General features: G+C 38.3%; 1 protein-coding gene across 1 annotated transcript in view; it reads right to left on the bottom strand.

Annotated features, from left to right (window-relative positions):
- The window catches only part of LOC107724831 (protein diaphanous homolog 2-like), a 471,924-nt gene that overhangs the window by 434,377 nt on the left and 24,523 nt on the right, over positions 1-13,024 (bottom strand). The window contains exons 4-6 of the mRNA XM_016533907.1: positions 12,354-12,386; positions 10,633-10,809; positions 2,740-2,844 (exon numbers count right to left, since the gene is read on the bottom strand). Of these exons, the coding sequence (XP_016389393.1) occupies positions 2,740-2,844; positions 10,633-10,809; positions 12,354-12,386 (315 nt within the window). The remainder of the gene's footprint in view (positions 1-2,739; positions 2,845-10,632; positions 10,810-12,353; positions 12,387-13,024) is intronic.

Here is a 13,024-nt window from a genome sequence, read left to right as displayed (position 1 = left end):
TTTTGGCAAATAGCTATTCAAAAATGTTCAGTGTGAACAAACAAAAAAGGTGTGATCACATAATATAATGAAAGCATGCACAAATGTGTTGCAAGGAAAGAGGTGTTAGCTGTAAATAATAAAAGGAGCTGTTAACCATGGGAGCTGCAAGTTTCTGTCAAGCAAGCAATAATATCTGAGCTATCAAAGAAGACAGACATCGCTGGTGTGAAACTTCTCTATTCTTCCATCCTTCTTTTATTTCATCACTCTGCCCTCCTGCAAGGCAGGAGCTGTGGGAGTCTGCCGCACACAGACAGGCAAGAAGGCAGGCTGCGACAGGAGTGGATCGGATGGGTTTGTTTTCCCACTAATATTTGCTCTGTAAAGCTGTGTGCTGAAACACAATCTACTGTAGGCAGATTGGCACACTCGGGGAGATAGCAGCAGATTAAGTGGGATGGATGGACTCCGCTCTCCCTTCTTTTATTTAGATGGGTTTGGGTTATTAATGCGGAGGTGTGCAGAGGCCATCTCCGTGCTGTCTACTCTTGGCCCCGTTCAACCCTGCTAAATTACACCTGCAGTGGCTCAAGCAAAGACCAAGGGCCTCCTCTAACGCCAGACCACCACTTAATTACTCCCACTCGCCAACCAAAGAGAGGACACTGACCCAGTGCAGTCTGAGACGGACAGCACAGGAGTGACTTTCTCTGGACGAGTGTCAGTGTGTGCGTGTAAGCATTAGTCCGTGAAATTCGCAACTCGAAAACACCCTTGGTAGCTACTCGACATACAAAGAAAGTGCATTCGCACAATGATTCCGAGAGTGATCTCTGGGAGGAAAACAGAATATGACGGTTTTATTTACAGTAGTCAAGTGAAAAAACACTTGTAGCAAAAAAGATCCTGCCATCTCATGCTTCTGACAGCTGTGAAATTTTAAAACATAAAAATCAACATGGAATCAAAATCGACCTATTTATTTTCTCAATACATATGCTATAGGTTTAAAAAATAACTAAAATAAACAAAAATGTTGTGATTGTAATCTTTTAGCAAAATAACCAGGGTTTAAATCTAATGTTCATTTTAAACTAATGTCCAAAGTCTAATTTAAACTAATGTCCAATATTTTTCTGTGCTTTCTGAATAATGTTTTTTTAGCAATAGAAGGGCAAATTATTGTCAATGAAACATTGTAGAGCTGAGTACAGCTAGAAAACAAAATCACTACCAAAATTTCCCATCTTTATTCAAAAAAATATATATAAAACTTTCAGGCCTGGAAAAAAAAAATTATAGTATAATTGTATTTGAATGACTATGGGAACCCTGAATAACATTTCTCAAATTTAATTCTTAACATCACCAATTTTTCAATCTCTCCCCTCCAACCAGTTTTTATGATGCAAAAAAAAATTCAGATGGATAGAGGCAATCCTACTGCTTTTTCTTTTCCATTTCACTCAGAAAAAATGTCACATTACAGAAGTAAATGGATACATATACTATTTCATATTGATTGCCAATGTTCGTCACCAGAAAGAGCCATAAATGCTATTTGATCGATAAATATCAAAAATCATAAAAGACAAGGGCACTTTATAAATAATCAGAGAAGACTTTTCCCCACCTATAATAGCACTGGCTTAAAGTTAAATACATTAAATCTGTCATATTCAACGATATTATAAAAAGAAACAGTAATATAATTTGAAAAAGGCTGAATATTTGCACTACTCCCACAAAATCGGCAGTATGCAGATATGGTATGCAGCTTGGTTAGTAGCTTGAGCTGAATGTTTCAAAGAGGAGGAGGAGATCTCTGGGTGCTAGAGTTGAGCATTACAGGGAAATGTGTGTTGTGCCTGTGGTAAACATCTCTTATCACATAAAAGCACATCTCTTCCTTAGAATGCAGAGCACACGTTCCAAACCTCCTCCTTGCTTGTCAGAGCGCTGTGTATAGCTTCCACAGTGACATGCTGCTGGTGAGTGCCTCTGGTGGTGCTGAGGGGGCTACAGGGGTGCAGAGAGACAGGAACCCCCTCCTCCTTCCTGCTTTGAGACTACAATACTAATATGTGAATCATATTTCACAATACATGCCAGGCTCGCAGGGCTGTCAATGAGCCTGCTGCAAAATTTAATCATCTCTGATTATCATCATTATTAATAATGCTGATTAATTATCATAGCCGGGAGGAAAGCTAATGAAAACGGATGCTGAAGGCCAGCCAGAGGAGCCAGCAGTGGAGTGGGTGAAGGGGATCGTGGGGTTTACATGGAGTCTAACCTCGGCTGGACCTACTTCATAAAGGGAATGAAGAGAATTCGCCCCAAAAGCCTTGGATTACCCCGTGAGGCGGTGGCGTTCTAGCCTTTATTCATCTGCAGTGATGAAAGAGCCATGTTTCAGCTTACCGAGCAGAGACAGTGATGCGTACCAAATTCTAATGAAAACTTGATCCCCGGCAATATGAAGTGTTTGGAAAGTGCAATACAACAAAAGCAGCCTGATAAGCACCCAGGGAAAAAAATGTGAGAGGAGAAAAAAATACAAAATAAATAAATAAGAATAAATAATAAAAAGGAGGCAGCAATCAAAGATTTGGGGCTTTAGCAAGAAAGGCAGAAAGCAGATCAGGTTAAGCTCATTATTCCATAGTGTCTCGTCATGTGGTTCATCCCCACTCTCTCCTCTGTCTGTTTCTCTCTTTCTAAGACCGGCCACCCTGTGTTTTGTGGCGCACTTACAGATTTGGCTGTTGCAGAAATGTACTGGACCACCATCTCCCGTTTAGTGCTCAGGTCCTTCCCTCGCAGGGGGGCCTTACGCTCTTCATTCAGGTTCATGTCCTCCTGTAGAAACAAACAAAAATACATTTAATATATATTATTACAATTTTATTAAATATAACAATTTAATTTAAAATATTTCAATATAACATAACATTTTTTTTCTTTTTTGGAAATAAACTCTGAAAATTGTTCTCACTGCACATTCATGACCACAGTAAGGACACTGTCCTACAGAGTCAAGGTTAGATAGAGTAATGAATCCTTGATATATGTTTATCAATTCCATGACAAGTCAAGGAGATGTTGAATGCACACAAGAGTCTTTCTCCTGAGATACACCCAAGCTGCATTGCTATGGAGCCATGCTGCCCTCTGGTGAAGAGAAAAGGGGCTGTGTGTTTTATGCATTCGAGCCCTGTGAGTGTGTGGGTGTCCGCAAAGAAGAAAACCTTAAATGACAAACAATGACTTAAGGAGGAAAGGGTGAGGGTTGGTGATTTCGAAGCTACTTGCACATCTATTCATCAAGCTTTATTTTTTTAATTGAAGGTACCACTTAAAAAAAAGCCACTTTTGAAAATTGTTACTCTGTGCGTTTGCTACATCTGGCTAACAGCACATTCACTGAATTGGTGATAAAGCGAAGGACATCTTTTCAAAGATGAACATTTCAAGTTTTACATCAAGCTACTGTCTCTATCCTCTCTCCTCATGTAAAACAAGGCCTTTAATGAATCAGTGTGCCCTGTTGATGTGGTATCTTCATTTGCTCCTTAATCCAGTTCCCGCTCTCCAGTATGATTTACCCATCAGAATTAATTATGTCCTCAAAGCTTGGAATTATTCAATCAAAGGCCAGGGCTGGCATAATTGATTCCTTTTATGGAAACAGCCGAATCCACTGAGGCAAAGGTATAAATAAGTGCCTTTCTCCTCTTCAGCTACAGTTTGAGAACGGTTACTTCATACTCCAACTTGAAACTCTATTAATCAGTGGCGAGGAAACTTTGTAAAGTCATCCACAGGAACAATAATACTACCAATACAGACCATTAAAAATAAGACAATACAATGCTCGGGAAGATGTTTTCGGTTGGGGGTGCTGTGTGTGTCCGTGTTGGGTGAAAGGGAGGGGGGGGCTGGTTCACTTACGTCGGTGCTCGTGCTGGGGCTGGTGTTGTTTGGATGCCGATTTTGGAAAGTTTTTGCTGGGATGGGCATTTAAAAAAAAAAATCTGAAATTCGCTTTTGCGCCATTATCTCCTTGTATTAAAGTTAATCTTGTTCGCATTCTGTATAGTTCATGTCTGATACCACGCGCCAGGTGTTCATGAGGATTAGGCTAATCATCCCATATAGAAAACATCACAAGTAAAATTAATCATGTTTATAAAGATAAACATGGGTTTATTATAGCCCACTTACAATTTACATTTCAGAGATCATTACAAATAAATTATTAAATGCTAAAACTGAATAAATTTAAATGAACAAACTTGGCGTTGCATTTGCAACCATGTGAAAACAGGGGGTGCTGCAGCGCCCTACTTCCCGCGTCCCTGATACAATGTGTACGACAAGCAAGTCTGATCTCCCAAGGGCACAGAGGAGGAGTGCCAGGGAAATGGGAATCAGTAGATCTATCTCTTACTTTAAATTGTTGTGTAGAGTGGCCAAGTTTCCCAGAGGAAAAAAGGCATAATTTTTCATGTTTGATCTTGGTCAATTGGGTTATTTTGTGGTGGGCTTCTGAGGAATTCTCTAAAATAGAAGCAATCCGCTTAGGGTTGTAAGGACAGCCGGAAGAGCACTTATCAATCAAAGTGACATACATCAAAATAAGCCAAATGTACTTTTGAGAGTCCAGCAGCGTATACAAAGCCAAAAGTTGAAGGAGAAGCTATTTCTCCATCCATCTGGAAGACAACAGGATTGTCACAATTATGCTGCCACTGATATTTAAGTGCATCTAGCGCATTTACTAAATAACTGAAGTACATGCAACAGAAGGCAAAAGTCCCCAAAACTGGAGAAATGGCATCTGAGTGTGCTGACCAAATGCTCCCCAAGTACAGTTTGGAGAGGGAGGATGAAGAGCAGTTGGGGGCGCGTGATTGCAACTGCAGGGGTAACGGTCTGACCTCATCAATCTCAGAGTCCTTCTCCAGACTAGGCGCATCTCTCTCCATCTGAATGTTAATGGTGCTGGAGGAATAGCTGTGGTTGACTGAATGATGATGCAAACCGGAGGAGCTGGCATGTCACATCCTGCCAGTGCTGTTTCTCAGCACGAGAGGCGCGTTAAGAGCCCTCACCCGTGTCTTAACACGCCGTCACCCAGCTCATGAAAGGATTTACTGCTGTGCATTTTTATCAGGCCTTGAGTCCAGCTGCGCACATGCACACACAATGGCAAGGACAGCGACACTGGCTCTCTCTCTTCATGCACGCATTAAGTCGAGAATATCATATGCTTAGTGCCACGGCCACTAACCCCCTTCATCAAAGAGCTGGGGCTTTCATTTGTCAAAGAGCTCCTGTGTTTACCAGAGCCCTTTGATGACTGACCACATTAGTGCACCCTTATTTTTCTTGCACAGAGCCATGCGCTGCACTGCAATCTCAGAGATCTGCCCACCAGCATTAAAGTGTGTTTGGGGAGGGCTCATTTATTTGCATTCGGTCAATACTTCAAGTTTGTATATTGAAGAACAACTTCAAATTTAGCCTTAACACTGATGATGTGAATCGATTCCTATGTGCACCATGAGCTTGCAGGAGGGAAACGCGAGTATGAAAGATCTCCCACAGCTTCACATATTAGGCTGAATGTGGTTTTGTTTTGCGGCTCATGAGTCTTTTCTATATGGAGACCAACTGACTAGCTGATCTATAATCTCAATGTCAATGGCGGCTGGAAGACCAAAGCATTTTTCCCTCAATTGCTTCATGATGATTATTATGTTTTCAATACAAAAAAAAAAGCCAATTCTGCTCCGTGCAACATGTTTCAGGCCTGTAAACCTGCCTGGCTTGTCAAGCAGCAAATTGAAGCCCAGGTTTAATGTTCCGCTATCTTGAGAACAAAAACAGCAATTGAGAGGTTATGTGAGTGACAGGCAGTTACTAATGCAACAAGAAAATATGGAGGGCCAAGAGTCTCTGGCGGGTGTAAGATTAGTGCAAACATTTGAAACAAATGAACAAATCAAACTGATTATAGCCCACCATGTCAGAGAATGCGAGGTGATTGATTACAGAAATTGTGCTGTATGACTCAGTTCTACATATGACCAGGCCACGTGGTCACTAGCACAATACTTTAGAAAACAGTGGAAAATAGGCATAGGGCTTACATTTTAAAGCTTTAAAGAAAGACACGCTATCTGCCTAAATACAATAACATTAATAGAAACTAAGCGTGAAGGCAAAATTAGACACCAGGAGATGCTGTTTGGCTATGTGTTCTACCGTCACATTATAAAAATAAATAAATAAATAAAAATGGTACTTGCTCTGCAATAGTGGTCGACCGATATATCGGCCGATATTTGGATATTTTTTAAATATCGGCATTAGGGCTGTCGCGATTCGTCAATTCTATTCAACTATTCGATTTTTAAAAATCATCGACTTCATATTGCCTGCGTCGACTAACCGGCAAAATACCGGAAGTGTCGCATTTCACGGACGAGAATCCATAAAACATTATTAGACTGTTTTCCAAGGCTGCATGATATATTAAGCCTGTTTAAAAATCATAATTAAGCATAATTGTGAATTCACAAACGCTATGATTTAATTAAATCAGCCGATAAGTTTTCCTGTTTAGCCGATGCGTTCGAGGCGGGACTTTTATTTTGACGGCGCGTCTGACTTTTATTTTGACGGCGCTGAGAGTGGCAGCGCCTGAGCACACAGTGCTCACATTCTCCCTCTTGTTCGCTGTCGTCGTTAACAGTTCTGTCTCACCCCTGATTTACACTGCACACGTCTGCGGCGCGTTACGGCTCCGACGCGGCTACCGGAACTGATCGCGGTCATTCTAGTCAATGCTTGTGTTTACACCGGACGCGGCGCGGCACGTTTCAAAAGCGTCCCAGAAGCGGCTCTCCGCGCTTCGCTAAAGATAGGCGCCTAGTCTATTTTTGACGGACGCCGCGTCCAAACCGCACAGCAAATACAAAATAAAATTCAAAAAATCATGTCAATTTCAAAATAAGCACCCTGTGCAGACTCCCGATCGTATTTCACGGTCATATATATATATATATATATATATATGGGTCAATCACGTGACGTCTACATTTTCTGTCCGATTGCATTTTTTCAGTTAAAAATTGGTTTAAATGCATAAAAAAGATGCCATATATATGAAGGACCTATCCCATGAATGAACTCACTTTAACAAAAAAAAAAAAATTCAGAGCATGTAATTTTAGTTTGGTAATTATGCATTTATTAGTAATTTATTATTTATTTATTAATAACTATTTAAATCTATTCTGCCAGATTCCACTGCCAAGCAAAGTAAAATAAACGCTCACCATAGGCAGCATGTTAATTCTGACCCTGCACTCTAGCACAAACTCCAGATGTCATTTTCTACTATAAGAAAGATGTTCATGTTGTTATCTCAGAACCTGAGCCAGCAACCTCCCCCTACTCTAAACTGACCTTTCGCAAAGACCTGCCGCCCTTAGTTACTGTTGCTACGTCCAACAAACCATGGCACTTTTATACCATACATCATGTTCTCACGCATTGAAAAATACATCACGGAGCAAAGAGGACACTGACAATGAGCTGACAGACAAGACAGAGCTGGTTACTTTTATTATGAAATAAAGTCTTAGTGTTCAAATTTTGTCATTTTTTTTTAAAGAAATTCAAACAACAAATACCGTATTGTGGCTCTTTAACGTGTTGTGACAGATCGCTGTAGCGCCTCAGTTCAAGCGGCACATGAACTGATCATCTCTTCATCTTTACTATTCATAGCACGAAATAAACATGAATGAACATCAGAAGGTATCTTTTTTCAACCGTGGAAAGATGTCAGTACACACCATTTTTCAAGTTCAAGTCCACCGACGTTAATCTACTCTCCCTGTCTGGTTTGTTTGTTGGACAAAAATGACGGATTTGGCGTTATAATATGTCAGACTGCCTGTTAATCAAACTCCCAGCGAAAGGGTCAATTGAGCAGCCAATATTGGGCAAAGTACAGAAATAACTGGGGCTAATAATGCCTGCAGTTAATGCCACATGCTGCACTTTTCACACATGTCTCTTTATATAGATTTTTTAATGATATAACATCTTTGTTTCATTTGGAGCGACCACTCATCATGTGGTGCGACCAATAATAGCAATAACTGTATTAAATTAAAAATAAAATATCTAATTTCTGTGGTTGAAATATGAATCACTGCTACAGTATGCTTAAGTGAATGGTATTTTTAAAACATTTTTATCAGTTTTATGCAATTTACAGGAAAAATAAGTCTGTTAACTACATTTAAGAAGGCAACTCTGAAATTATAGAACAAAAATAAGAGATCATTATTTACAAAAACTCAAATTAAATGCAAATACTTTGTTTATAAACACTTTATTACTGAGAGCATTTTAAAAAATGTTAAGCATGTTAAGGAAATTATTTAATTTTAATATAAATCATGGTCGCACCACATGACATTTTTTTAAGGCTACGGCCAATTCATCTAGATGCAAAAACACTAAAATCCCTTAATTTTAAATTTTAATATGAATTTATGTGTACACAACATTAACGTGACAAAACCATCGACTTTCATTGCCACTAGTTCTTCGAAGTCGGCTTGGTGTGTTTGAAATAAATAAATATATATATATATATTTATTTCAAATGAATGTTATTCTTTTAATCTTTCTATTAGTGAAGGAAAGAAGGAACATGCCTTCCACAAAAATTTTTTTAAATAAATTAAGCAGCACAACCATTTTCAACATTGAAAACAATAACAAGACAAGAATGATTCTTTTTTGTTCAAAAACAAGAATGATTTCTGAAGGATCATGTGACACTGACTGAAGACTGGAGTAATGGCCGCTGACTGGTTTTGCTATAACAGTAATAAACTGCATTTTAAAATTTATTTTAATTTAGAAGAGTTATTTTAAATTGTAATAATATTTCAGAATATTACTGTTTCATTGTATTTCAATCAAATAAATGCAGCCTTGTTGAGCATAACTTTTCAAAAAAAAAATTTTTTTTTTTTAAATCTTACTAACCGCAAACCTTTGAAGGTAATGTAATTCATGCATGTTATTTTTTGTTACGTTCACTTTTACTAAATGTCTTTGATATAAAAAAAAATCGAATTGCCCTTCAAACCATATTATATCAAGCATCTGTAATTTAATTTTAATTTGTCTCTTTTTTTTATTCAGATTAAAAAACATCAATAAAATAACAAATATCAATAGAATGCCATTGCAAGCACCACACAGAACAAAACAGAGCTATTGTTCACCACACAGATGGTAAGCAATCCATTTCCCCACATAAATGCTGCCTCTTTTGAAAAATCTGTCAAAGAATTTTGCTGGTGGGGAGTCCAGTAATCTTTCGCCCTTTGACGCAAGTACAGGTCAATTATCAATGTGTATGCTATCAGCCTAATGAGGTGTACAACTCACTGTGGAGCCTGGAAGGCAGTTTAGAGTACATAAAATGGGCACTGAAGATCAGTTTTGCTCAGGTGCTGCGAAATTGGCAGAGTTTCAGATCTACAGACAATAAATCCACAGAAACGGTAAAAAAATAAATAAAAAAGCATCACAGACAGACTCTGCTGTGACAGACACAGGTTGGGGAGAGCTCTGACCCAAAAAAACTAATACAAAGCAAACACTTTTCTTGTCTTGGAAATAATCATTCCATTGTTCTGCAGCCAGATTTTGTTATTTAACTTGTCTAGGCCAAAACAACCGTGAGTTCAATTGAGGCCAGTGTATGCACCAGCCCTGTCGGTTTTGGTTTCTTGGGGATTGAAGGGAGTGTGTGTGTATATGTACAGATAAACAGAGTGGGAACTTCACAGGTAGGGTGAAGACTGCATTCAGCCCTAACCGCAAGTACAATAAAACTGTTTAGACAATCATACGCTGCTTCTCCGTCCGTAACAGTAGCTTGTTCTATCCGATGTGGCGGATGCTCTATTGACAGCTGTCAACATATCACACTTAATGACAGAATTAGCGAGAAGAGTCATGCATATAAAAGCTTGGTAGCTAATGTATATTCTCTCTCCCAGAGGGGAAAACGAACAAGTGACAAGTCTAGCCAACGCTCAGTTAATGTAACCTGTCGGTGGAGAGCGCAAAGCTCTCAAGTCCCATTCTCCTCTCGTGATTGACAGCAGAAGAGAGATGCGGAAAGATAAAGTGTCTTTGACGATCTATGCATCAGAAACGTGACTTCGATACAGAAACATCAGGAAACAAATGGCGGCGATGGGTCACCACAGATCTTTGGTTTCAATCCCAGGTATGAAACAGACCATTATACAACTGACTAAAACAAAAAATAGCCTACTACAAAATTGCGGACAAGAAGTACAATTTAGCACACTTTATTAAATAAAAAAGGTAACTAACCTTTTTAAATAACTTAAGCGAAATCCTTGCTAAACTCTGTGTGCAAGAGGCGAAAAGTCCCAAAGAAGTCTGATTCTGATGGCCTAATTGACATCCTTAACATGAGCTCCATGCTTTGATATGTATCAGTGAAAAAGGGCGTCTGAGGTCATACAGTGCCTGGAGCACAGTGCAGATCCCAGGGTGTGAAAACAAACTTACCATCATCTTCTCAAACAAATCCATGATCTCTTTCTCTGACAGGTTCATGGAGCTCTCATCGAAGAGCGGCTGGGGCGCAGGCAGCTCAGTCTGGGTGGAGATAGGGTCTGTGGGGTGCTGGATAAGAGGCTTCTCCTTCTTCATGCCTTGCTTTCGAAAACTAGTGATTCTGTCACGCTGGAAAGAGAGTTGAGTTAAAGTGAAGTAAATAACTGGTGCATATGTCAGAACATATAAACAGCACATATATCTGACAGTGGAAATGCAAGGGAAAAAAACTGTTTAACATTTATGACCCTGTGAAATACCTCTGTTTATGTATTTCTTACTAAGACAGGATGTTTAGGAGAGGCATATTAAAGGGTTTGTCCATTTTTTGCAGGGGAAAGGACATTCTCATTTGATAATATTTGATTAGATAAAAATGTGAACTGCAACATGAGTAAAAAAATAATACTTTTATTCAGAAAGGATGCATTAAATTGATCAAAAGTGACAGTAAAAATTTAAATTGTTGCAAATGCTGTTCTTTTACATTTCATTCATCACACAAAAATATTAAGCAGCACAACTGTTTTCAACATTGATAATAATAAGTAATGTTTCTTGAGCAACAAATTAGCATATTAGAATGATTTCTGAAGGATGAAAATTCAGCTTGGCATCACAGTCAGGAATAAATTACATTTTAAAATGTATTAAAATAGGAAACAGTCATTTTAAATTGTAATAATATTTCACAATATTACTGTTTTATTGTATTTTTGATCAAATAATTGCAACCTTGCTGAACATAAACTGTCAAAAACGTTTTTAAAAAATCTTCCCAAAACCATTTATTTTTTAAAAGTAGTGTGAATTTTCAACATTCAAGAGTATACAAGCAAATAAATGGCCTTAAAGAGAATACACATGGACAAAAAACCGCAAAACAATTACAATTTCACAGGGGTCTTTTTAAGTTAATACAAAACAGTTTGGTTACTTATCATAAAGTTTTAAAATGTGGTTTAAAGTTCATAGCTTGACATTTGACTTACCTGCTCCCTTGTTACTTTACCTTTCCAAGCTGTACTTTTAAAAGCATGAGGGGATATTACCTGTGTCATCTTTCCACTTGTTAATATTCACTTTACAGTCATAATGAATACAGAAACAATATCACAGACAGCATTCTGCACTATATTAGACAGCAAGATGTGACTATGACGTGTTTAAGGTTTCTAATTAGAAAGAGATGTGAGCGACTTCTGCCAGCATTCCAGTCATGGGTTACTGGATCAGAGAGAGTGAAAACAGACCATGCACTAGTAGTCACTGTTAGTCTGTCAGTGAAAACAAAGGGAACATGCATATATGGATGAATTCAAAATAAATTAATTAAAAGAATCAAAACACACTCTGTTGTAAAATGCAAGTGTTCAAGGAGAGACCAAAGTCAAAATGAAAACAAGGTCTGGCAACTTATCATGAAAGATTGCATCAAGTTGCCATGTGTCTGCTTGAACTCCAGCTTGCTGACCCAGAGTGAACTTTAGACTGATTGATTATGACGGACCCGATGACAGGGTGATTTAAAAAAAAAAAAGTTTTGCTTTGCTTTTTTTGTCTTTGATCTCTCTTTGTCAATCACTTCACTTTAACAATGCTCTGAGAGTCGTGGCGAAGATGAGAAAAAGATAAAGAAAGACACACAAAATAAAAGAAACAAGACACCTTACCATGTCATCAGCCAATGTTTTTATGTGTATGTTCTGTTGAAGGGAAGGGACAACATAGAAATGAGGCCCAATGGAAACACTGCTATGAATTTGTGCATGGGAGAACCCACAACCACATGCAATAAATGACAGATTTATGCAGCAAACAAACAAACAAATAAATAAATAAAAATCAGATCATAAGCAAACGACCAGCTGCAGCAGAGAAAGCTGAACCCATTGCTAGTACAAATCATCTATCATTTAAACAGACATAAACTAATCTCTGTTACATGTAGAGTGGAGTCTATTCATTTACAACATAAACAAATCTTTGTTTATATGACAGCAGGACTAATGAAGATAAATTCTTTAAACATATCACTTCACATCAACTGGCCTTACAAAAACAGAAATTAAGCTTTGATGAGCAAGGCTAACTATAAACAGACACGTTCTACCCAGTATCACAGCAGAGACAACACAGGAAGAGGAGAGCGAGACAGACCACTCTGAGGAAATTTATTAGGGAATAGACTTGTGCCGGTATTCGGTAATGCGATATATCACGGTAATGAATATGCACGATATTGTTATCATGGGCACTTCTAAATACCGTGAATAATTATATATTACAAATGATTCCGAATTTTGAATGCATTTTAAGAATACTTTTCCCATAAACTGGTCAA

Source organism: Sinocyclocheilus rhinocerous, unplaced genomic scaffold (assembly GCF_001515625.1).
Source record: "Sinocyclocheilus rhinocerous isolate Xijiao unplaced genomic scaffold, SAMN03320098_v1.1 scaffold1687, whole genome shotgun sequence".
NCBI lineage: Eukaryota > Metazoa > Chordata > Actinopteri > Cypriniformes > Cyprinidae > Sinocyclocheilus > Sinocyclocheilus rhinocerous.
Note: the sequence above shows the minus strand (reverse complement) of the source record. Positions and strands in the feature narration are given on the sequence as shown.